At 39.5% G+C, this 27,500-nt stretch overlaps 1 protein-coding gene across 1 annotated transcript in view; it reads left to right on the top strand.

Moving 5' to 3' along the window:
* Nucleotides 1-27,500, top strand: part of LOC137982950 (gamma-tubulin complex component 3 homolog) — a 117,754-nt gene that overhangs the window by 78,703 nt on the left and 11,551 nt on the right. The window contains exons 16-20 of the mRNA XM_068830117.1: nt 13,593-13,661; nt 20,774-20,909; nt 21,866-21,954; nt 25,253-25,384; nt 27,042-27,182. Of these exons, the coding sequence (XP_068686218.1) occupies nt 13,593-13,661; nt 20,774-20,909; nt 21,866-21,954; nt 25,253-25,384; nt 27,042-27,182 (567 nt within the window). The remainder of the gene's footprint in view (nt 1-13,592; nt 13,662-20,773; nt 20,910-21,865; nt 21,955-25,252; nt 25,385-27,041; nt 27,183-27,500) is intronic.

Consider the following 27,500-nt stretch of genomic DNA (forward strand, 5'->3'; position numbering starts at 1 on the left):
TATAAGCATGTCCCTGAGACATGTATCCATTTCACTCACCCTCTACGCGGCATTTTACAGGCATGTGTGGCGGGTCCATGCAGGCGGGTAAAAAATTACAACTAACGCAGACACTTACCGTGCTGTAAGCGCAGCAGCAGGAACACGTCTCAGGGATGTGTAGCGGTGGTCAATTCCTGTTGCATTCACATGAGGGGGGCTGTAGCAGGCGCCTGTATTGGAGGCTCGCAGCAGGGACAACATCAAATTGCACACATACATTCACAACTGCAGCCATTACATGTCCCGGGGACATAAAGCTGCAGTCAAATCCTGTTTCATGCATACAAGTGGAAATGTAGCATGCACTATTATAAGGAGCTCACAGCAGGCAGGGACAAAACTTATTTATGCACACACATTTGCAACTGCAGTTATTACGAGTCCCAGGGACATGCAGCTGCAAGGTGTCGCATTGTCTGAGTTCTTCGTTCCACACAATTTTACACCAATGTTTTGTCCCTGCAATATGTCGTGCCCAAGTTCATTTGGTTCATTTGGTCATGCGGTATGCAGCAACAAATGTTGCAAAAAGGACATTTTTTTATTGTGTGAACAGCTGGGGAGCGTGCACCCAAAGCTTGCTGAGAGATTTTACCAATCACAGTTGGCAAAAAGATGGTAATACAATACTTTTGTGCTTAAGTACTTGCGATGAACACACAATTGGACGACAATAGATGGATGAATGAACAAAATGATATATGAAATGAATCATACATTGAAGTGCGGGTATGAAATCAAGTAAAGCTCGCAGTTGTGGATGCAGTTATGTTAGTTGTGATTTTGTACACGCTGCATGTCCCCGCTACACATGCCTGTAAGATGCCCAGTAGAGTGTGAATAAAATGGATGGATGTCCCAGGGACATGCTTATGGCACATTTTGTTCTGTGTGTACATGTTGTGATTTGGTTAGTGCTTCATGCCTGCGCTATAGGGTTCCCTCTGTATGCCGCGTTATATGTATGGAATATGATTTTAAAGCTGCTACATGTTCTGGGGTCATGTAGCTGCAAAATGACCCCTAGTGGTAGTCTCTTTGGAGTTCATATAGTGTGCTCATTTCATTTTCCAGTAAGATGCATATGTGTGTGAACTCTGGCTTTCCTGATGTCGTGGATCGTCTTTCTGATTATGTTAACTCATAAAATTAATGTTTGCTCGTAACGTTCACAGACCAACTCATTATGTAAACACAGCAAATTATGCTTACTTTCAACGGTGCCAGTTTTGTTTGAAGTACGATTTTTCTGGAACGCAAAAAAAAAAAAAACAAAGCCTAAATTTCATAAATGTAAGGGGAAAAACAAGGGTCGGTAATTTACAGTGCAGAACGAGAAAACGGGGTTAGTGAGATATTTATAATATCCCTATGGTAATCAACGGTGCAGGAAAGGAAACTTGTTGAAGTCAAGCAGATGGTTGAGGCAGTGCCGCCCACTGGTTAGGTCTCTTGCCTTGAGATCCGGGGATCCTGGATTCAATACACGTTCTGACAACGTTCTGGAGTGCCTGGTTTAACTTCTCAGCTGCACTTGTAAATAATCAACTAGGTTGCCTCCAGCCAGTTGGAATTCCTAACAGTTGTTGTTAAATGTTCTGTTCTATCATGATTGTCTCATTGGCCCTGATTCAGAAAAGACCCTATGGTATGGATCGAGAGTGGTCAGTTAACTATGTATTGTAATGTATTTTATGAGGTTCATCTGCCACAAAGATCTGAAAAACGATAAAACTTCATGGCTTTTTAAAATAGTTGCTTGCAAGATTCAAACAGTTTTACATGTTTGTGCAACAGAAAAGACACTAAAAACTTGCTAATTTAGCCGATCACAGCACGCGTACTATCTGAGAGATATAATGAGGTTTAATTATAAAGTGAAACTGAGAATTTGGAACTTTGACTGTTTTCCCCTTATTTAAAGGAAACCTCCGTTTAAACCCAAAAAATTAAACGTTTCCAAAATAAAGATATGTTTTAGGATTGCCTGTTTTTGCCTCCAAGTTTTCCCATCCTTAAATTTCCTGAGCACCGCTATCTTGAACTATTCTGACATGTAGGGTTTCTCGACTGTTATCATACAAAAGCCATTTGTGTGTGACTAATAATGTTAAGGTGAAAATACATAAGCAATTTTAAAATTTACAAATTGTGGTACATGCAAGTTTAGTGAATTTTTGTTTGTTCAAAAAAATTGGAACAAACTTTGTCACAAAGTTTATTTCTTCTGGTTTTAAACTTATTCTGTAGTATTAGTGAAGGCTTCCTGTAAGTGAAATAGCTATGCGTCTCTGACCAAGCTCCCAATAATAATAATGGAAACTTTATTTGTCTTCGAATACAGTTGTAATTCTCTCTACGTATAGGCAATTGATAACTGGCTACTTGAAATTGAGTGATATATTTGTATACTGTATTTACAAATGAATCAAATTTAAAAAAATATGTCGCTCTAATTAATGGCTAAATTTGTCATTTTTTTTATTATATAGTGTTGTTGCTTTTTATCAATGCCAATGTCATTCATCATTTCTAAGACTGTAGAACATTTGTTGGAGAAAACACCAAGGGAGCTCATGGAAAGCTTTACAAATTTAACAGATCTGTAGTTACTTCTCATGTCTTTGACCACATCCATGTATTTTTCTTTTTTGTGCACTGCATTGTTTTTAAGGTTAGATCAAAACCAACTGTTAGTTCTAGAACCACTTGTGGCAAGAGCCAATGTGTGGGAGGTATTCCCTCAACCAATGCTGCCACACCCGTCGAATGAGCTCCTGTATACGTCTCCATTGATTTCGTGGGTTAAATGCGGTGTCGTCAACGCTATCAGGTGCAGTATCTCCACCCATTTGGCTTATTAGAAAATAGTTAGGTGTCAGAACAGGCTCATCATTTGGGTCATCGCTGACAGTCGCAATTGGTGTGGAATTCAATAGACTTTCCACCCCAATGAAGCAGGTTTTAAGCTCCTCGTCCTTTACATCTGTGTCCTTTAAAATAGCCGAGATCACTCGTTTTGCAGCCTTTATCATGGCCTCAAAGACTCCTCCGAAATGAGGTGCTGCTGGTGGATGCCAATGCCAATCTATTCCCTTGTTTATGAGCGTCAAATCTGATCTTGGTCTAGCTGAGCTACCAACTCTTTTGTCTCTCTATCTCCAGCGATGAAATTAGTCCTGGGCCAACGTCCTCTCGCTGCCATTCTTGTAAACATGTTTAAGAAACGTGCAGTGTCGAGGGCTGTGGCCATTTCCAAATGACAGCAATGCGTTTGGAGGCAAAGGAATGGACATAAGTATCTCTTTGTTCGAACTCGTCCCCGTCCTTGGATCATCAGGTATGTAGCACAATTCGTGAAAGGTCTGTAAGTCATCTCCAAGTGGAGCTGTGGTAGCGGAGCCATCTGCTGTTTAGCAAGATGTAACGGGAAGCGTCTCTTGCACTCAAAACAGTTTGTATACACCTCTTCACTTCCCGACGACTGTGGATTAAGTGGTACTTTTCACGAAGGTGATTAAGAGTGTAATTTACACCCATCTCGTGGCAATCCAATTTGTGATGATATTTGACAATTAACTGTATTACGGGATGTTTCTTTGGTAAAATGATAGCGAACTTGATTTCTCTTTCAAGGTTGTCTGATCGACGAAGTCTCGTGTTGGCTTGTAGAATGCCTGCATCTAACATTTGAGTGATAGGTAGCAGATAGCTTTTTGTGCACAGCTCCTTTCTTACAGTTAACGCAATGATCTCGGGGTGCAGGGATGGCGCAGTGGTGAGAGCACTCGCCTCCCACCAATGTGGCTCTGGTTCGATTGCCAGATCCGGCGTCATATGTGGGTTGAGTTTGTTGGTTCTCTACTCTGCACTGAGAGTTTTTCTCCGGGTACTCCGGTTTCCCCTCTCTTCAAAAACCAAAATTTGATTTCATTTGCGTTAACTTGTTAATTTCAATTTACAGTGTCCCTGATTAGTGCTCTACGGCGCTAGAAGATTAGACACTTAAATAAAGTTCCTTTCCTTTCCTTTCCTTTCTTCTCTATATTCCCCTCGTTGCACTGCTTGGATGATTCCTAATTCGGTTTCGGTAAGTTCATTTGCCATCAGTTCTCCCTTGATTCGTTGTTCTTTAGGAACTTTACAGTTCTTGATAAGCCGTTTGACCCAACCCCTCACTTGAACTAGTGATTGTCCAAACTCCAGCTGTCCATTGGAAGAAACTCTGTACCACCTAGAGAATCTAGCAGGGTTTAAACGCCAATTCTTCTCTTCGATAATGGCGAATGTTGAGCAGTTCTGTTCTGCTCTCTGGATCTGTTTGCTCTCTTCGCCTTCTTGCGTAATCTGTTTTCGTCAGGTTTCACCTCTGTCCACACTCCCGCTGGTGTGGAGGATGGTCGCTCAAGCCAATCACCTTCTGGAAGCACCAGAATGCCTGGAACGTTCCACCACTTCTCAGTGTCCGCTAATTCTGAGACTGTAAGCCCTCTTGTGCCATGATCAGCAGGATGCTGTTCGGTAGGAACATAACGCCATTAGTTCAGGTTCGAGTTTTCGTGGGTTTCTCCCACAGGATGTGAAACGAAGGGCTTGTAATTACAACTTTGACCATGTATACAGAAGACGACATTCATGCTGTCAACCCAGAATGTCGCTTGGGACATCGGAATCTCCAACGCTGAGCTAATCTGTGTGGTTAACCTTAAGCCAATCACTGCCCCCATGAGTTCGAGTCGGGGAATGCTCATTGCCTTTAAGGGAGATAGCCGTGTCTTCGATCCAATTAGGCGTGCTGTGATAGATCCGTCTGAATACTCATGGCGGATGTAGACTGCCCGCTGTGTATGCTGCCTCTGAAGCATCTGAAAACATGTGTGGCGAGGTTTTGACTGCTGTGGAATGTCTGTCTTCCAAACATCGTGGAATTTGGATTTGATCTAAACCTGTGGATTCTTGGAACCATGACTTCCATTGTTCCTGGTGGTGATCATCCTAATCTGCTGCTTTGATCGAAGCCTGCTGTATCAGGAGTTTGGCTCTTACAACATATGGTGCTACATTGTAAGAAACCAAGATGGTCGTAAATGGTAGCTGTCTTCTTTAAAACGTTCCTCTTGGTAAACTCCATGTCTGGTGTGAATGAATAGTTGAACGAGAAGGTGTCTTCATTTGCATTCCACAGCACGCCTAGCATCTTGGCCGTGAGGAGGCTGTTTTCTTCTAAATCAATCGCTGATATCCGGCCTTCTTCTGGAATGTCTTTCAAAATCTCTGCTTGATTTGATATCCATTTCCGTATGGGAAAGCCTGCCAACTTGCCCAATTTCTATAAACTGATTTCGTGTTTCCTTGGCAATCTCGATTGTCGGTAGCGATGGCATCAAGTCATCCACGTAACAGTTGCGTTGTACAGCTTCTGCGGCTAAAGGGTGCTTGCTCCTGTGGTTCTCAGCGTGTGTCTGCCATGTAAACGGAGCACAGAAAGGGCAGTAGCATCACTGACGCGTGAAAAACGATTCTAACTTTGGTTGTTGCTCTGTCAGGACGTACCACTGGAAAATGTGTTAAGAACCATTTGCTATCTGGCTGCAGTTCGGAGAGAGATACTATGATGTATCCTTCTCTTCAAATACTCATCTAAGCACTTGCTAACTGCGTATCTTTCATGAGCTTCTTCCTCCTCTCTGCCATTTGATGATTGTTTGAAAGGTTCGGTCTCTCTTGTTTCCATGGTAAAGTGGTGCATTTATATAGCGCCCTTATCACTAACGTCTCAAGGGCGCTTTACAATGATCAATTTACCCCCAGCGGACTGGAAGCATATACAGGCGCAAATTGCAGCCGCTTCTAAGCAGTCCATGCATGCTGGTACTCATTTCACCGACCTCGGAAGGATGGAAAGCTGAGTGAACTTTAGCGGGAAAGAAGGTCGCCAAATATTCCAGTCTCGGCAGAACCGGGAATGGAACCCGGGACCTTAGGGTTGGAAGGCAGAGATCTTACCACTGCGCCAACCCCTCCGCTCCGCCCATGGTACAGCAACTTCCAGCACTCTCCGTGGTATGTTAATGACTGCTCTACTTTCTGCTGGGCTATGTTCTCATGGGGTGTCAACTCGATTTCCTCCTGATTGTGCGCACCGATACCGACGGTTTCAAGATCCCAGAATCGTTTGAGGGTAGAATTCAGCTCTTCCTCTGGTTCCATTGAAGTATGAATAACATGTGGGACCTTACTTTGTGCACGGAATGTGTGTAAATACCCAGTGTTGGAACATGGTGCTCCTTTCAGCTGTTTCATTGTCCTATTCTTCCGATAGCTGTCCAACCCAAGGGACAAAGTCCAGTGGCTGGTTGGTCTTCCTGACCTCGAATTTCTTGTGATAATAATCAGATCCGAGAAGAACATCAATAACTCCCTTCTACGCGAGGTTCGGAAATGGAATATCCTTTAGATGATTCCACTGCTGTTTCATGATTACCTCATTCCTCTGCAAATCTTATTGCTGGTTTTCAGAACAATGATAGTGTCAATCTGCCATGTACGCTTTCAATACCAATTTCTAGGGTAGCAGCCATAAGTCGCACCTTCTGGTCGTTCACCAACGTTGATGGTGATTTCTGCTTTCTCTGTACTAATTCCTAACGTTTCCACTACATCTTCATTCAGGTAAGTTGTGTCGCTGCCCTTGTCAAGAAAACAGTTCACAAGTACTTGCTTCTTTCCATGTTTTAGGATAACGGGGACTGCGCAGAGTGCAATGATCCTCTCTTCGTGCCTTTAAATTGTGTTGAGGGTTGTAGTTTGGGCGTTCCCATCCCCATCCGTGACTGGGGCTGTCGACTCTTATTGTTGCTTTGGGTCGTGCAGCAGAGGGTGGTGTGTTCTCTTGCATCCTTGTACGTTGCATGGCTTGCTGTTAGGGCAATGGTTACCTAGATGGTCTCCATTTAGACATCAATAGCAAAGTCCAAATTGTTTTGCGGCTTCCCATTTCCTATCTCTGGGCCATCCAGCAAAAACTTGACATTTCTCAATATGATGCGACTCCGCGCATGCTCTGCACAATTTTCTTTTACTCTCGCCGTCTTTGTTTTGGTTGTTAGGGTGCTTCTTATTTCCTTCCCGGGGACTCATTCCAAATAAAACGATTCGCTGCTTTTTCAGTCCCGGCAAGACCACCAGTGCTGTCTTCATGTTTTCAATCTGCTTCCACCCATTCGTTTACAGTTTCCATTGTTTTGTCCTTTTCCTGCTCTTTTACCCAGTGATAAGAATGCTTCAGCGAATTCATAGGCAATTTCTCGACAACAATTTCATGTAGGTAGGGTTCCGCCCCCTAAATCCACATGACGACTTTTATCTTTCAAAACCACAAACGGTTTCTCTAAAGTATCAGCAAATCTGTCCATTTATTTCGGGTTCCCTTCGATAACCGGTTTCAATTTTCTTAGCTCGTCTATCTGGGCCTGAACTTTCCGCCGATTTCCGACATACTTTCGCTGCAATCTGGCTTTTGCGGTGTCATATGCAGCTTGTGTGTATCCTAATCCTTTGATCGTTTCCGCCACTTCTCCACGTAGGCAACTTTCTAACCGCAACATTTTAAACTCTGGTGCAAGTGATGTCTTGTTGATGCAAGTAGAAAAGGCTGCGAACCATTTCTGGAACTCTTCCTTGTTCGTTCCAGTTGTTTGTTCGGATCGTTCAACATGGCCACAGATGACACTTGTTGCGTGTTTAATTTGATTTCTGATGTTACATTAGCCACTGTTGACGATGAAATCTCCTTAACTTTGGAAGCCAAGAACGAACAGGCCTTGCTTGTTTCTTGATCTACACGCTCAAGGCATCTGCTTCTTTGCTGAGCTTCTCCACTTCTTCTTCTTTCTTGTCTTTGTCAATCTCAGCCTCAAGGTTTGACATGGCTGTCAAGGCTTCTTGTTTCTTTTCTTCTATGCGCTCCAGAATGGCTGTTACTCGAGGACAATCGGGTTCTTTTGCGGCCAGTTGTATTGCGAGATCTGTTAGTGATCGCATAATTCCCGATTTCAATTCAATTCAGTTTTCTTTAAGCCCTTTATCGTTTCCATTGCAGTCTTCCACAACGTTGCGCCCCACCCTGAAACAAACAATGTCCGATGTTCGATGAATATCCACTCTTAAATCGAAATTCCAATTCAAATCCGTGCTCGAAGGACCAATTGTTTTTACTCAAATTTTTGATGCTTAAGAGGCGATAACGATGATAGGATTTGGGCCTAAATCTAGGTTGATAAGTCGAAGTAAAGTGCATGCTAAAGTGATTGCAACACACTGGTTTATTATATACAAAAAATCAAGATATAAAATTACAACTCAGAATAGCCTGACCGGATGTCATGCAACAGTAATGCAAACGATATTCAGCGGATCCCATCTTGTCATATTTGTACGCGTAGGAAGGGAGTTGTTGATGTAGCGAATGGTAAAATTGTAGATGTTCTTGGGTAGATGAGACTGGGCAGACGACCAAATAGAGTTAACAGATGACAATGAGTGACCCTCTTTTTAATTTATTATTTTGTAAAAAAGAAACGTTGAGATGTTAAGTGGTGTTGCAGTTTGTCTTCTTGATTAAAACGGAAGTCTTTAGGAACTTCCTTGATGGATGTGAAGGCATTGTCTTGAATATTGGTGTGACTGCTTAATAATAATAATAATAACCTTTATTTAAAGAGGGTAACACCTATTACTATAAAAGTATTCTCCCTAGTGGCCCTCTAAAAACAAAAACAGTGAATAGAAATTACAACAATTAAGATAAAAGCCTACAGATAAGAAAAATGGAGAATCTATTTACATATTTCTGGTGCTCTTCCATCAATAACTTTCTTTAAAAGACCGAGTTTTTGGATCTTAAACATTTGATCGATTGGCAGCCACTTAAGCTTTTGAAAATTATCGAAAGATCGTGCATTCCAAGGACTGTCCAAAATTAATCGAGCGCAGCGTTTTTGAAGTTTAAACAATTGGTCTAGGTTGATTTGGCTACAGTTGCTCCAAACAGTACAACAATACATAAAGAGTGGTTTGATACTTGCATTGTAGAGAAGCAATCGATATTTGGTGGGGAGATATCTCCGAGCTCTTCCTAAAATTGCAATTCTTTGAAGCAGTTTCTGGCGCAGTATGTCAATATGTTCGTTCCAGGTAAGATGGCTATCGATGTATACTCCTAAGACACCTTCTGACTCAACCTTAGAGAGTTGCACGCCGTCAACTGAAAGATCGAGAGTTTGTTTTGGTGAATTTGCGATTTTCTGTCTGGTCGAAATTATACTGTATTTTGTCTTTGCTGGATGCATTTTCATTTTATTTTCCTTCGCCCACTTCGATACTGCGTCAATGTCAGGTCTAATTTTCTCCTCGACGTCAGCTAAGGTAGGCGCACATGCATAAAGGGTCGAGTCGTCGGCATAACCCCCAATGTTGTTCTTCAGTACTAAAGGCAGATCGTTTATGAAGAGCAGAAAAAGGGCAGGACCAAGAATACTTCCCTGCGGTACACCGGATTGAATACTAAGCGATTCAGAGAGTTTACCGTCGACACATACCTTCTGATACCTTCCGCTGAGGTAACTTTCGAACCATTTGAGGGAGTTGCTGTTCAAGCCATAAATCTGAAGTTTCTTCAGCAGCAGTTTATGGTCTACAACGTCGAAGGCTTTGCGTAAATCGATCATAACAACACCTGTAAAAAGGCCTTTATCCATTGCCTCCAGCCATTCATCTGTAATTTTTACAAGAATGGTTTCGCAGGAGTGGTTAGCTCTAAAACCCGATTGACATTTGTACAGTAAATTGTGAGTAGTAAGAAAAGCATTGAAGTGATTAAAAACATGTTTCTCGAGAATCTTTGAAATGACGGGGAGGACCGATATACGTCTGTAATTGTCAACATCGTTTTTACTCCCCTGTTTGTAAATCGGAGTGACACGAGCCAGTTTGAGCTGAGCTGGGCAGATACTGTTAATTATGCTGCAGTTTATTACTTTTGCTAGACTTGGAGCAATTGCAGGAGCGATTAATTTTAACAACAAGGGGCTGATTCCATCAAGTCCTGTTGCAACATTTGATGGGAGAGATTTGATGATCTCTAAGACTTCGCGATCTGAAATTGTGGGTATGCTGAAATCTGCACAGTTGTCAGCTTTGTTACGTTTTACGAAATCTACCAAACTAGTTAGATCGGGTTTAGTATTGATGGTTTTATCAATGATGTTATCAGCAATAGAGATGAAATGCTCGTTGAATACGTTGGATATTTCTACCGGGGTAGTATAGCTAGTTCCGTCTTTGGTTACAGAGTTTATTCGACTCAACTGTCTCACACTAGTAGGGAAAATGCTCTCTAAGGTCTTCCATAGGATTCTGGAGTTAAATTTGCTGTTGTCTATTTCATTGATAACCGCTTCTTTTTTGGCTTTTTCAATAAGTCGAACTACTTTGTTTCTAGCAGCATTGAAAGACACTTTTTGGATTCGACCTTTTTCCAGCTCTTTCTTGAGCCGATCGCGCTCTTTGATAGCTCTGAGAATTTGATCTGAAAGCCATGATGGTTTCTTCATAGATTTAACTCTGACTCATTTAAGTGGAGCGTGTCGATCTACCACATCGAGTACAAGGGCTTCCCAAGTTGCTAACATTTCATCTGGGTCATTGTCAAAGGTGTCAAGGACGGTCCAAGGTACTTCATTTAAATCTTTAATGAGGCTATCAGCATTCAATTTCTTTAAAGGGCGGTATGTGACAGTGAAGTGCGCTTTCTTGGTGGATTTCAAATTTGCATTTTGTTTGCGAACCAAAACAGTAGGATTGTGATCGCTGAGTCCAAATGATGGTGATGTTATACTTAAGACGTGCTCAGGATGAGAGCAATAATGGTGATCAATAAGAGTACCAGAATTTTCTGTGATGCGAGTTGGAGTTATAACCATTTGCTGAAGACCTTGATTTTCCATTAAATGAAGTATTTGCTTTGATTCACTTGTAGATTTCTTGATCAGATCAACGTTAAAATCGCCTACGATGTGAACTTCTTTGTTTTCAGCGACAATAGAGTCCACAATATTTGCGAGGCCATCGAAGAAAGAGACAGTAGAGTCTGGGGGGCGATAGAAGCAAGAAAGTAGTATCGGAGCACATTTGAATTGCTTGAATTCTATACTGATTTGCTCAATCAGCTCTGATTCTAGGTCACTCCTTCTTTCAGCAGAAAGTGAGTTGTGAGTGTAAATAATAATCCCGCCACCGTGAGCCGTTTTCCGATCTCTACGAAAGAGATTGTATCCCGTGACGACGAGTTCATTATCTGTCCAGAAATTATCTAACCAGGTCTCCGTGATGGCCAAGATGTCGACAGTTTCATTGTCAGTGCAGCATCAGTCTGATCTGGTCTAGTTTCTTTGTGATTGATCTTATGTTAAGCTGTATAATTTTAAGTCCTTTATTTGGCAGATTAAACGCAGTGATCGGATTAAAATCATCGTTCATTGTAGTGCTCGTTCGGTAGCCATTTTGAATGTTTCCAAAGTAGCAATGAGCAGCATGATTTCCAGTTAGGGGCTGTAGTGTTAGTTCCAAATGGTAAATAACAGGATTAAATGTTGCAATAGAAGTGGGAGTACTTCCAGAGATCTTTTAGGGAATCATTCCATGACTCTTTTAAGGAATTGCAGAGAACTGTTTGGCACTGAGTGAATTTAACTGAAGGAGGGCAAATGTTAAGACCAAATTTATTGTGTTCTAAAAAAACATTACTCATTGTACGAGATATTGGGATATCAAGCCATTTTCGGATATAGCCGTTCACTATAGAATCAAGATTTCGTATTATCCAGGTTTTTGATGTGTCAGCTACAGTAAAATGCCAGGACAGTTTAGATACGTAGGACATAGCAGCTGTACAGCAGAAGTTTCTTTTTGGGATGCAGTAATTTTAAAAGACTCCCAAGAAACCATCACTGTAGCCCAGTTAAATGTTTGCATCTGGATTCTGGTTTGAAGCAGAACGACTGCCTCTTATTACCATAACAGCTACCCGTAATCGTATCAAGGCAAAAGATAAGGTGCATCGCATCTACGCAAGAGTTATACCATATTCTGATTTTCGCTTCTGTGCAAGTAGCTTGGCTAAGTGTTTGTATGCAACATTTGTCTCTTTCCCTATTCCGCCCGTTGTTGAAAACACAAGTGGAGTGAATGCAGCGTATTCGACTTTGCTTATCCAGTCGCCATACTCCCTCTTCTTCGCCATCTTGTGTTATCTATAGAGCACTGGGATATTAGTACTTTGGTAGCTCGATCCCTTTGGGTGAAAAAGCCTAACGTCATAAAATGTATCATGTTGCCTACTCCAGAATCCCTTTGCTGTAATATCTAACCTTGGATCATGCTGCTTGTTGGCCGGGCATAGTAGTATGATTTCGCCTGAAAGTGATTGCAGCTGTGGTTCTTTTTCTACATCTGGGCGGTTATATCTCTGATCTCATTATGCCTTGCAATTGGTAGTCCACCATAGGGGCATGTCATGGCATGGTCTGTTGTTGTTCTATACCTTGCACAGTTTTCTCTGGTTCTGGTATTTTCGGATTGCATATAAATTTAAGGATTGCATTGAATCAATATTCGTGGTATTGCATTACATGTAAAATTTAAGGATTGGATTGCAGACTGGATTGAATCAATATTCGTGATATTGGACTAAATATAAAATTTAAGGATTGGATTGCATTGAATGCCTTTTATGACTTTAAATTAAACCTTTATTTAAAGGATTGAACATATATATCTAAGATTAAATTTTGCTACAAACGGCTTGCCATAGATAACTTAATTAGACTGAATAACTGGACCAAGCGGCATAGGTATCTTAAACTATGTTTGCCAAAGGTAGTAGGGAATTGCAAAATCGTCTTCATTTTGAAGACAATATCCTGATCTGTTCCTAAAAAGATCTGCTATGTATCTAGGACACAAGTTATTCTTAACTTTATAAATTAGAATTGCAATGCTTGCGAGTCTTCCATTGAGTAGAGTGGGTAGTTTAGCCCTAACTAGGAGTTTAAGTTATATGTGGTACTATTATCACAATATAGTGCCCTTAATGCTTTCTCCTGTAACCTTTCCATCTTTCTACTATCTGACAATCTACAAAAATGGCATATTATCTGACAATAGATTAATTAGGATAAAATGAATGTTTTATATCCTGTTAATTTAGCCTGAGTAGGTAAACCATTCCTTAACCTCATAAGAACCCTAACTTTTCTTGCCACCCTTTCTTTAACATGAATGTCAAACCTTAAATTATCATCAAATAGAACAACTACATGTAAGAGATTGATTTCAGACATACCTATTTCGTTGTTTTGGTGGTTTCCTTTTAAAAAATTGTTGTTCGTACCATCCTGAGATTATATTTCCTTCTTCTGTAAGTACATTTTCAGGCTTTTATACGTGCTATACAACTGTGTCTGTTTTTCTTCTTGTTTCTTTTTTTGTAGGTATCCCCTGGCGACACCGGTTGGGATGTGTTTAGTTTGGATTATCATGTTGATGGACCAATCAGCACAGTGAGTGTTATGTAATAGATAAATACTAATAATGCAGATTCTAATACATATATTCATCTGGCAGGCCGTGAGTATGAAGAATGAATTGAATTCAAACCATCACTAGGTAATCGTTTGTTTCCTTCTAAAGTGATTACCCAAAGACAAGTTACTACCAACGTTAGTCAAGTTTAGTTGTGTGTCTATATCTCCGTGCCCTTTGAACACCATCTGTTTACTTCGATCAGGGTTTAACTGAGGCTGGACCAACACTGGTGATCTTATAATAACTGAGGATTACTTTCTTTTGCAATAATGTTAGCTTTTTTGAATGTTCTTCAATAAGGACTATAAATCGTACGCCACATCTCACAAGACTTGTAAAACGACTGTCTGCAGGGACCATAAAGAATCGCAGGTATAGGAATTGTGGGATCGGGGTTCCTGCCATTGTGGTCTGATCTCTGTTGGACCTCATTTGTTTATCAAGAAACTGTTATGCTGCATTGATGGAAAGTGAAACACAGAAAACTGGTTTATCAGACAAGTTTATAAAAAGAAGCAAGGTGCTCCATAAAGCATACTTGGCTTGCCTGTGGTACGTGTTGCACAAAAGCAGAATTAAGCCACTGAATTGGGTTACAGTTAATTAATTCAAGTGGGGGGTCATTAAGACCATTTGAGGGGTCACCCAGACATTGTACCAGCAGAGACCCTTTGGCTCACCCGTTTAATTATGTTGTAATGTCCTGTCCCATTTTGAGGTCTTTTAATTTTTTAAGCTTTGGTAATTAATTCAATTTAAAGATAACAAAACATGCTCTTTTGTAGAATTCACTCGTTTCTTCTTTAAATAGTGCAGTGCAAAAAATCTAACTGCAAATAATTTGCTCTGACCGACGTTTTCCTGCACGTCATGCATGTCTTGCAGTTGCAACGTACGAAGCATACATTTATTGCACACGCTAAGAAAGGCCTGAAGACGTTGTTTCCACTTCATACTTCGTCTTCTTTTCACTCTAATCTGCTGCCAGGTCAAAACATTTTTTGGCTTTATGTTTGCACCAAGAAGTACCGTAAAAGCCAGGAGTTAACAGTAAAAGACAAGCCAAAAGACAGATGAAGAAAAATGTAACATAGCTTTTAACTATAGCTCTGAATCGAATTTTCATCGAAAGATTAATGACGATTGTAAAAACACGAAAATTTGTGCGGTCTCTGACTTTTATGAATCAAGGGAAAGGTCGTGATGTTCTGTCAAAAGAAAGAAATTGATCATTTATAAAGGTGCATGGGATCACCTTGTGTCAACTGAATGAACTAGGGGAAAGAATGTTAATCGTTTGTCGTAAAACAATGTACTTTTTGCCAAGAAACTTCCGTCAGTTCAACTAAATATTTACATTTCATCTGTCGGGTCTGGAAGCCTTGTTTGTCGGGTTCCTGGGAAACAAATCTATTTTAAAATCAGGGTGAACTATTTACACAAGCATGAGGTTGAAGGGCCATGTAATTGAAAATCTAAACATCTATGAGGTTCAAAAAACAGGCTTGTGAATTATCGCAAATCGCAATGCTGACAAGCACAAAAGCAAAATAAATGGTTAATAAATATCAAGTTTTTTATTATCTGAATGTTTTTGGGTTAGAGTAAAGCGATATATTGTTGAAAAATCTTCATGATAAAGGAGCTATGTCACGCAAATGGTGTAATTTCATGACACTCAAAATTCGCAAAAAGGATGAGTAATGTACACAATTTTCGTACTACTAAGTCGTAGCAATAAATTAGATTAAGCAGGAAATTAAGCAAATGGTGTTGGCTTCCCAAATAAACTTCATTTTACTCTGTAATGACAAAACGGATATTTTTCTGAAATTAAGAACTTGGCTACCTATTAATCATTTGTCAGACAGAAAAAATTCTTGTCTCCTGGCGATTTGCAGATTTGTGAAGCTCAAATATTACACAACGTGATGAATTCATAAAGGCCACCTTTTCCGGCAAAGAATTTATTGAAACAAACAACACATTTGCTATTAGAGGCAAAAAACCCTTCCAATTTCATTGCATGCGTGAAGACAAGAAACCCAACCGTGTCAATTACCATATGCAACAAAATTAATTTTAAGATCAAACCCTTTGCTGAAGAACCTTCCTTGAATAATGAAGCACAAAATAGACGACAAGCTTTCTTTCAAAGAATTCGTCGCTGTCGCATTTCCAATTATTTTTTTAACGGAAGGCTGCATGTGCAGAATTGAGTACAAATAAATGCAAATAGCCAGACAACAGAGATCACAGATCCACTTAAGGTGTTTGATTCCTTCTCTGTCTTTGTTGAACCCATAAGTTACCCTAACCCTAACATAACAGCGCACTTGGTAAAATATTAGAAATACAGATAGCTTTGATTACAGCTCGACGGGAGAAAAATTGTTGTCGAAGTCTATTACTCGTCACTTTTAAGATTCCAGATGTTTATTTTCCACCACCTGTCTTGTTTATTCAATTGACGTTCCATTCTTGAGCTCCATAAAGGTATATTTTGTTTAAAGATCCACCAAAACACCATTTGTGTTTCAATGACTTTTGGATTGTCTGCCTCTATGAGCGTACACTGGGTTGCTTGTGGTACATGTACGTGTTACTCAAAAACAGAAGGGACTGAGTTGGGTGGTATTGAACTGTAGCGTTTCAGTCAATTTTTTGAAGGCGGGGGTCATTAAGACCATTTAAGGGGTCACCCAGAAGTCGTGCCAGCAGAGGCCCTTTGGCTCACACGTTCATACGACGAAACAGATCTTTTTCTGAGGTTAAAACCTATTAATCATTTGCCTATTAATCATTTGTCAGAAAGGAAAAATTACTGTCATCTTTAGAAAAAATAGGCACGCATTCCGTAGGTGTGGTAATGCATTTACGCAGCCCCTAATTCCATATTGTCAACTGAGCTGTGTTTTGTCTTCCAGGAGATTCAAGTTGTCTTTGCAGAATATGTAGCCAGGGTTTTCAATAAGCACAGGCGGCCGACAAGAAGCGTAAAATTTCGTCATTTTTGATGGACTTGAATGTACTTTTTTTAAACCTCAATTTCAAAATAATTATAAGATTTGATACTGCCATCTTCGAGCTACAGTGAACAGCATTTTTGCCAAGACCAACCGGCACATTTTTTTACGTAATTTAATTACATTTAGTTAGGTCCGCAAACATATCAAAACGTTTGTAAGCAGGTTATTTGACTAATCGTTTCATCAAGACTTGTTTTCCACTAAAACAGTAAATTTTTTGGTGAGTTCCATTGGTTAGGCCTTTTCGTTCGTTTGGATTAAAATGACATATTCTTATCGTTCGACAGAACTGATTTCTCATGTTGACCTTTGTCTAGACAAATAACCAAAAAGTTTCAAAAAAATTGGCCGGTCACGTCATCTTGAAATTGATAGTAATGATAACATGAAGTTGTCAATACGTCATATAACGTTTAAATCGTTAATTTTCCTTTTGAAATGGTTTTCCAAATCTTTCTTCGCTGGAAATTATCAAAAGAATGCGCTTAATTGCACACTCACTGTCGCTGTTGATAAGAAATCTTCCTTTATCTTTGTACTCAATTTGGTGCCCAGATTTCAAAATCTTCTAGGGGAGCATGCTCCCAGGTGCCCCTAGACGAAAGGGCCTAGCGGCCCCTTGTTGATACAGTCGGCTACTAGACTTAAACCAGCTGCCTACTTTAAATTTTATTGAAACCCATGTGTAGCTCTAATAGTACACAATATTGTTTTGGTATTGTATATCATTGTAGTGCCATGGTAGAAGTGTTAGGCAAATAGCCCCCTGAGAAGAGATGTGGTTACTACAATCTTGGACAGAATAAAATGGAACAGCAAACCCCCCCCCCCCCTACAACCCTACTGGGTACAAATTTCCCATCTATTTTGTCCAAGATTGTAGCGAAGTACTAAACCCAGAAAGATTGAAGAAAATAAAAGGGAACTGAGAAACGTTGGCTTCTAGGCTGACATGTTGATCATTTTCAAGTTCCCTAACAACTTCTTTTCACCACAAGTTTAAGCGTGCACTCTGAGCGTCTGACAGCTTTGTAATACAAAACTTAACTGAAGTTAGCCCTGTCCGGTAGGGTTAGTATCTCGATGGGTGACCTAAATAATAATTATACCACTTTGTAACAGAATCGTAGGACCTAAAATTCTATTTTAACGGTCAACAAATGCGAACTAAGCAAGGTACAGATTTTGTTAGCTTGCTTTATGCAAAGCAAATATTGATGCAAAAGAAAAGAAAAAACATTGATACACAGTTTTTAGGAAGAGCAGAAGGAAGTTTTCAGGACGGTGGATTGAAAATAAAATATTTTGCCATCAGTAATATAATTTACGACCTAAAAACAACATTAAATTGAAACCAAAATTATATATAGAAAGTTACCATCAGCGAAAAACACTTTGGGAAATGTTTGCGACTTCATTATTGTCCTTTTGGTTGCACAAGTAAATCGCAAAATCAAAAGTGACATCGAATTCAGCGAGCACTGTGATCAAGTTACAGCGGCGTGTTTACTCGCGAAAAAGTGAAGCATCTGTGTCAAATGATAGCAAGATACCAAGGTTTTGTTTTTGTTAGTTTTCTTTTTTTTTTTCAAGTGTTGTAAAGTTTGACAAGAAATGTGCGAATTCAACACAAAGATCACAATCGCCCAACTCTTGAAGTTGAGCATTGTTTCTGCAAAGTCTCCAAGACGAGGTTATTTATCACCAGGTAATACCATCGTTTTGGACATAGCAGCTACTTTCTTATTCATCAGCGTCAATTTTTTGCTGATGTATGGGCTCATTTTGTTGAAACTCAAGCACGCTCCAACAGACTTGTTTACTTTTGTGACCTATGCACGCACTGCTTACAGTGCACTACCACAAGAATCCTCCCGTATCACATTTCAACCCACGTATGCAAATTTGTTAGGCTCGAAAATTGCACATGATAAATTCACAAAGGCTGGAAATCTCACAAAAACCTTTTCGAGCAAAAAATATATTGAAACAAACAACACATTTGCTACTAGAGGCAAAAAACCCTTCCTGTTTCATTGTGTGTCAAATTACCATATGCAACAAAACAAAATTTCAGGATCAACCTCTTTCCTGAAGAACCAAAATAGACAAGGTTTCTTTCATATAATTATTGGCTGTCACATTTCCAATTATTTTTTTACCTGAAGACTGTGCATAAAAGAGCACAAAATAAATATAACAATAATTAGTGAAATTTCCAATTGTTACCGAAGACTGTGCAGAGTTGAGTTCAAATAAATATAAATAGCCAGACAATCCACTTACGATACCTTCTCTATCTTTGTTAAACCCATACGTTACCAGAGAATTTTCCATTTGGTTTCAGTGTTGTACGTAACACTTCACTTTGTAAAATATTAGAAATACAGCTCACTTTGATTACGGCTCCACGAGTGAAAGATTGTTGTCCAGATCCATTTTTCACAGACAAATGCCAAATGACGTTCCATTTTTGAGCTCACAAAAACCTTTTCCAGTATAAAATTTATTGAAACAAACAACATATTTGCTGTTAGAGGCAAAAAACCCTTCCTATTTCAATTGCGTTTGTGCAAACAACGCACACAATCCGTGTCACAAAGCATAATGCAATGAAATAAATTTCTAACGGTTCAGAAAGAACCCCTTTTCTGAAGAACCTTTTCCGTGAATAATGAAGCACAAAATAGACAACAAGCTTTATCTGAAATCATTCTTCAATGTCACATTTCCAAATTTGTTTTTTTTTACCTGAAGACTGTGCAGAGTTGAGTGCAAAATAATGTAAATTGCTGTTTTTAGAATGAGTTTTAGAGTTTTCCAAGTCACGTTTTAAGTGTGCGGCTTTTTGTTGTTTTAAAATTGAATAATATTATATGGCTGTAATTATTATAGATGTTATATATGTGACCATCCACGGGAAAACCAACAAAAAGGTGATGACACGGGCACGCGTGCATGACACGGCACGCTGAGCGTGACATTCAACACGCCATATGCGCATATTTAATGAGTAGCACAATAGATGTCACGGTGGCTTTTGTTGTGCACACTGAGACACTCCAAACCTTTTGTTTAGCGTGGCGTGTTGCGTGTCAGATGCGTGCCAAAACAGGCACCGTAAAATTGCAAAAGTAATGCAAACGAAATTCGTCGAAATTCGTCCTTTGTTCTCGCGAATTTTCCACGAAAGGTCATCGTATTTTCGAACGATTTTTCGTAGGGTTTGAAGCGAAAAATTCACGATCTTTCTCGAAAATTCGAGATAGCGAAATTCGAAGTAGCGAATTTTGGAGGTAACCAAACGAAAATTCGAGATAACAAAATTTGAAGCAGCGAATTTTTGTGACATGAATCGGCGGCCGCCATCAACAACATCACTGAACAAGCGTATGTACGCGTAAATAAACGCGTTAAGGTTAGCGTAAATAAAGTCGTTTCGAAAATAGATTCAATGATCCGACAGTTTAATCTGCTATTTCCAACGAAAAAAAAAAATTGGCTCACACAAAAAAAACTGCGATTGCTTCACGAACAAGAGTTTGTTGTAGAGCTTACACATTGTGAAATTACGGCAGAAAACAATCATCGCGGCAAATTCGAACTTGGCAATACGTTCGTATTTTGAACGAGTTTCATAGCTCTTTGACGTAACGTGTTAAAATAAATGATTGATTGATTGATTGACAACTGACTGCCACTTCAGTAAACACAGATGCATTCAAGGCGTTTGATTCCTTCAGTGTTTGTTAAACCCATACAGAATTTGCCACTTGGTTTCAATAAAGCAATAAAGTTAGAAACAAACTAAAACGCCTTGCTCGTTACAATGACTTTCGACGCCATTGTTGGTGAAGTAAAATATTCAACTGTGTTCACCGGATAAAAACTATTCATTTGTAGTAGCCCCTCAAACTTACCAAACATACGCGCAGAAGACTACCCAACCATCAAATTTTCCTATTTGAAACGGCTTAAACCCCCATGACCACACTGAAACATTAGTATGCAACAATGTTGGGTTTACAATACCTGTGCTTTTTATGTTTTACTTTCAGGTGTTTACACCAGAATGTATGATACACTACTTGAGAATTTTTAACTTTCTTTGGAGGGCAAAAAGGATGGAATACTGCTTGACCGAAATGTGGAAACAACAGATGACCACTCGAAGGATGCTGAAATCACTGCCAGGTAGGTCAACAAAGTTATCTTGCATGGCCTCTTCAAAGGTGGGTACAATGTCACCTCACTAGAAAAATAAAAATAAACCTGTAGTCTGTAACACGCTAATTTAGACTGCATTCATACACACTTAAACATAACTACTTTAATGTAAACACTTTTAGAAGAAACAAGTTTTCCGCAAACTTGTTTGCAACGAAGTTGTTCATACCAGAGGTCATGTTACAGCGCGAAGTGCACTACCATTTCCAGCAGACCAAGATTTTTGACACTTTTTTGACACTTTTTTTGATTGAGGGGCGGAGTTTTTCGGACAGTTTGAAATTTTCGCGCAAACTGGACTTAAGATTACTGAGTCGTTTGTGCGCTGTAACATTCGTATGGCGTGGCCGTTTCCTTGAGGTCTTGTGGTTAAGAATGTATGCCTTGCCAAATGTTTGTCTTGCGACCCATGATGGATGCGAGTTGGCTGTTCATGTCTTCTTCTGCCCAAAGCGCGATCAGCGTTTCCATCTCTACAAATCCCAGTCACCGAAGAAACGCCAATGTTCGCCATCTTGAAATTATTCACCAAAATCACAATCGAAAACTACCTTGCGAGATGGTTTCAATGTTGATTATTGTAAGCCTGTTTCGATCCAGTTTCGCAGGCTCAGTCATCAGGTATGGACATTTTTTTCTTAAACGTTTTCCAAACGTGGTGAATTTGAATTTGAATTTGATTTGGCTCTTTGTGAACACAGGCTAAGTGAGCAGCTAAACAGACTAAACTTAATATATCTTTGAACAGCGACCATCCTCACTTCATGACTTTCGTACCATATTCTGAAATGTACATGTATCATAACAAGTTAAGAGCCCATTTACTTTTTTGCTAAATGTGCTATTTTGATGAGCGTTCCTCGTAAGAGCAAAGGTATTGTCAGCATTTATTTAAAAAAATTCATCAATCCTTGTAATTGCAGAGGTATCACCCATACTCCACATGTGTCACATGCTGGGAACAGAGATGATTCACTTTGTTCATCAAATGCAGTACTACATCACCTTTGAGGTAAGAAATTCGTTATACCAGTAAATCACAGAACACATAAGCTTCTTATTCTCTGAGAGGGTAGAATTCAAATTTCAGTGTTTTTTCAACTCCGGCCTTTCTGTAATCTGGGGACTGTTTCTCAAAAGGTTTCGATTCATCAATTTTCACAATCCTTTTGCGTTCGTTACCTTAGAAACATGCTAAACATGCTTAAAGACCAGCTTTTTTAAAACAAGTGGATGGCATTTTCACAATGAGTGGTTTTTCGGACTCGAAAAGTTACCGGGACTTCTGGGTAACGGGCCCCTGGTCTTTTTGTCAACTTACGTATTTATCGATGCTGCTATGAACTTGCTTGGAAAACAATACAGTACAGTGGCTACACACAATCAGAGAACAGGATTCAGGGTGCAGGGATGGCACAGTGGTGAGAACACTCGCCTTGCACCAATGTGGCCCGGGTTCATTTCTCAGACTCAGCGTCATATGTAGGCTGAGTTTGTTGGTTCTCTTCTCTGCACCAAAAGGTTTTTCTCTGGGTACTCAGCTGGTTTTCCCCTCTCCTCAAAAACCAACGTTTGACTTGATTTTAGTTAGTTGTTAATTTCAGTTTACAGTGTCCCCAATTAGTGGTCCAGGGCTATAACGACTAGGCACTTCAATAAAATTACTTTCCTTTCCTTTTACAAAGAAGAGTAAAACCAGTGATGTTTTGAGTGTTCTTCGTCTGCGTGGCAGTGGACTCTTGGACTAGCTACGACATTAAACTAGTTGCAGTTCACAAACCTACTGCATTCTACAAGGACTGATAAGTCTCCAAAATTCATTATACAGGATATTATAACTTTTTTGTCAAGTAAATGAATATGAAGTCATCTAAAAATCGATAAAGACCAGGTCATGTTTGGAAAGGACGTCTGGCATCTCCTTTGCAATATGTTGAGGGGGCAAAACCATGAAAAAGCTATTAGTGATAACTGATATGGCAACTGAGAAAACCGTAAACTCTTAAAATGAGAGAAGTTGTGGTGTAAATGGTTGTTGATGTCGTCTGCCAACATGTAACAATATATTTTACGTATGGTAGATCTTCTAGAGCAGCCCCAAAGAGGCGAGTAACATCTGAAGTTTGAGGCTATTATTCATTTTTATAAAATTATTAGGATAGTATACGCACTCTCATTGGTCAACAGCTCTGTTTAGATGAGAGTATGTAAACATGGCTGTGACATCACACGAATTTTACTTATGTGTTGTCAGGCACGCATTTTGATTGGCTGGTAGGAAATATGAACGTCTATCAAGAAATCTGTTTTAATCAAGAAGTAAAAAATTCCTTTATATGTCGAATTATTTTTGAGAAGTGTTTTGTAAAAGCAATACAGGACTTCTTTTTATGTTTGCATTGCCTCATCTAAACACGAAGGTGAGCTGGGAGAATTCGAGACAGTTATGCAAACCCGAGATAGAGTCGAGGGTTTGCATAACTGTCTCGAATTCTCCCAACTCCCCCTCAAGTTTAGAGGAGGCTATGCAAACATGGAAAGAGTCCTCTTTTGCTTAATTATTTATTATTTATATAAATTATTTATTTATTTATTTAATATTTTAAATTTTTTACAAGAAACAAAATGCAAATTACAAATACACACATCAGCACGCTACTTGAATTACGGGAGCTTTTGCACATTGTTTAACGGAACTCACCACCAAGCCTCAAGTTGTGTGTTACCCAATGGGCATGCATCGAATTATATACTGCTCGAAAGAGTTGTTAGACAAGGGTGTCCATTGTCTGGCCTCCTCTTCATTGTTTGTCTTGAACTATTCGCTTGTACAATATAAACGGAATAAATGTCGGGCAAAGGGAAATTAAAATCACCCAGTATGCAGGCGATACAATGATTTTTGTATGTGACCAGAATTCGGTATATTTTTAATGAAGCTAACAGATGAATTTAAAGACCTACGGTGGTCTTGAAATCAACCCCAGTAAAACTGAAGCACTGTGGCTGGGGGCATGGAGAGGCTGTACGGACAAACTCTTCGGTTTTAATTGGGCACAGGAGCCTGTTCGTGCTCTCTGTATTATTTTTCCTATTATCGTGAGGGTGCTGATATGCTCAATTTCGAGGAAAAGGTGCGCAACATGGAGTCTACCCTGAACTCCTGGGAAAAAACAGAAGTTCACTTTAGGTGGCAGGGTGAACATTGTCAAGACACAAGGTCTTTATAAACTTATCTGCAACACTTCTCTATTGATCTTCTCTATTGATCGTTGAAAAGATTTATAAAATTATCTTCTATTTCATCTGGGAGAGCAAGGTTCCCAAAATAAAGGGGGAAAAAACCGATTATTTCGGAAAAGAAACACGGTGGCTTGAAAATGCTTGATTTCGAACTGCATGATCGAGCACCCTCACTTAAAATAGCCTAGATCAAATGTTTTTTGGAATCTAGTAATGCCTCTTCGAATATAATTCCGAATCACTCGACTATTCAATTTGGAGCCTTTGAATTCTTTTGCAAGTGCAATTATGACTGCAGTTTCATCAATTTGGATAATCTCCCTGAATTCCATCACACCATTTAAATACTCACAGCAAACAGATAATTTGGAGTAATCGCAATATTCATGTAGATGGGAAGCCAATCTTTATAGGTTCCTGGTTCCAAACGGGTATAAATCCCATTAGAGAGCTCCTTGATGAAAATCTTACTGGTAATTTTCTTTCTCTTTGTGGCTTTGAAAGGAAGAGTAATTTCCAACCTCCTTTTACTATGTTTTATGGTCTCATAACAGTTATTCCATTTCAGTGGAAGGGGTCCATCTGGAAGATAGCGCCCAATAATGAGGCACTCGAATTTGCCTCTCCATGAAAGGTTTTTCCAACTAAAATGGTATATGCAGTCTTTCTTGACAGATCCTACTTACCTCCGACCACTGAAACTAAGATCTAAAGCTATAGTTTCACAAAATCCTAACAGAAGTAAAACTAATGATGTTTCAGTGTAAAATCATCCATAACATCTTAGCCATACAGTCCAGTCTGTTTCATGCTGGTATTGTAGGCAATGCAATTTCCCTTTTGTGCAACGTTGATAGGCAGTCTCTAAGTCACCTTCTATATTCATGCCTAGTACCTTTGTCGTTTTGGGAATGTTTTACAAAGTGGTGGAGAGTTTCCAATCAACAATTAATTCTGACTGAATCCTCGATTTTATACGGCTGGCATCAAAAAACGTGTCACTGGGTCCCGCTGAATTGTGCCTTAATTATTGCGCAAACATAACAAAGTTGTTGTTGTTGTGTTAGGTGTTAGAATGTTGTTGGGCAGATCTAAAGAAGCAGGTAGCAGAGGCCAGTGACCTGGATCATATAATCGCAGCTCATGAAACATTTTTGGACCAAGTACTCAACAGGTGTCTTCTAGATGCTGAATCAAGAGTGAGTAAATCCTAGTTACAGAAGGACACTGGTGGACGGATGAACATTCAGGGTTAATGTAAAACAACTAAGGAGAAACAACAGATAACAACAAAGCTTTTAATATCAATCCAAAAACAAGAGGCTACGGGTAGCCTAGCCTTTCTACGATGGTATCTAAAAGTACTTTTACTGGGTTGTCATATGACAATCCAGTTGGAAAATGGATTGAATTTATCCGTTTTATTATTTTTTTTCCCATGTCGGGAAAATGGAAACCTGTCGCTCTAAGCTTGCTGCTAAGTATTGTTTTTGTGCCTAGAGTATCCTGCGCGTATCTTTGGTATGTTCCAGAGGTAGTGGAAATGCATAGATTTTATTTTGTACACAGTACATACAATGGCGATAAAGCAGATGTAACGCAAATGGTGTCTTATTGGATCTTTTTAAACAAAATATACCCTAAGTTTTTGAGCTCAATAATAGAACATCAATTCGATAAACAACACAAGCTGTGAAAAATAAATATCTGGTGTCTCCTCGCGTATCACATTTCAAGGTATAATTTGTTTAAAGATCCACTAAAACGCCATTTGTGTTTCAATGACTTCAACGCCATTTCAGGTTAATTAAATATTCTACTGTGTCCACCAGAGAAATCTACGCATTTCTACTACCTTCTGCACAGAAGACTATGGGCATTGGATAAAGACACCACAGCAGGGGAGTGCCGCATGGCAACCCAGTAAAAACTCGTTTCCAGTCACGCACACCATTCTCTAATATATATTTCCCCCTTTAATCTGAATGCATCTTGTGAACCAATAATTGGTGATTCATATTGCTGTTACTTGAAGCAGTGCCGTACAGTTAGTCCTTCTAATCCGAGGACATTTCGTTTCTTGTATGTTTGGAGAGCAAGGTAGAGCAAAAGCAACTAAATGGCTTTTTGATTTTCTTCCCAAAACGGGGATGAATCTTCACAATCCTTACCGATTTTTAGCTGCATTTATGTGTTTGAAGTAATCTCTTGAATTAAAATGCTGGGTTTTAAGCTTTGAGCCACTGAACGAGCAGGCTTAGTGCAGAGAGGAGAATAGACCATTTTACAGTTGTAGCTAAGTTACCTGGCCTAAGAATGGAAGCAAGGCTGCCGGTGACCCTGTTTTGATACAGACCTTCATGCTTTTGTAATGTTAATATGGACTAACTAGCATTACAACAACACAATTTACATGATAAAAACAGGCGGGGGCTGTATCAATGCGAGGTCACCGGCAGCCTCACAGTCATTCATAGGCTAGGTCGCTGAGGAAACAACTGTAAAATGGCCTATTCGCGCCTTCTGATGTGTCCCAGCTTGACTTCTGCATGTGGTGTAAAATATGCGTGGAGTTTGTTTGTAATCATTTACTTTGCTCAGAGAGGGCTTTAATGTTCTCAAGTATCCCCCATAATGAAAAAAACCCAGTTGATTTTCTTTGATTTAGTCTCTGCGATTATGTAAGCAATTTTGCTTTACCATATACACTTGAGGCTTAAATATAGTCGCTCGGACGAGGGGCTCACGCTCGAAACGTCATCTTTCCAAATCGTTCATGGTGGTAATTCTACCTTTATCAACATGTTTGATAAAACCAAATTTTCCTGTTAAATATAGTCGTTCGTATTTTTTCAGAAAATGCTGACTCAGCTTCGAGCCATTTTCGATTTGATCATTCAGTTCCAGATGGCTCAAGAGTCCTTTTTCTCTGTTGCAACCACCGAACTTCAGTCAAGGCAAAGGTTGGAGAAAGCTATTGTAACGAGGACAGATGAGGTGCGTACAGTAATCCTTCCGAAGGCCATAAATTACAGTTTCCTGGTAAAAATTACGGCAATAGACCTAATCGGCTAACTCAATGTTGTACCCAATACACCTTTTTCACTTGTGATAATGTGATAATACTCAGGAGGTTTGGTCGTTTCTTTTGTTCATTAAAAAGAGTGCATCCAAGCATGAATATGTCTGCATGCACTCTTTTTAATGAGAAAAACAAAGGACCAAACCTCCTGAGTATTATCACATGATCTGTATTGGGCAAAAAAAATGTACAGGCGAAAAAGGTGTACTTAAGATTCTTTGTGAATTGTGTTT

This window comes from Montipora foliosa, chromosome 13 (genome assembly GCF_036669935.1).
Source record: "Montipora foliosa isolate CH-2021 chromosome 13, ASM3666993v2, whole genome shotgun sequence".
Taxonomy (NCBI): Eukaryota; Metazoa; Cnidaria; class Anthozoa; order Scleractinia; family Acroporidae; genus Montipora; species Montipora foliosa.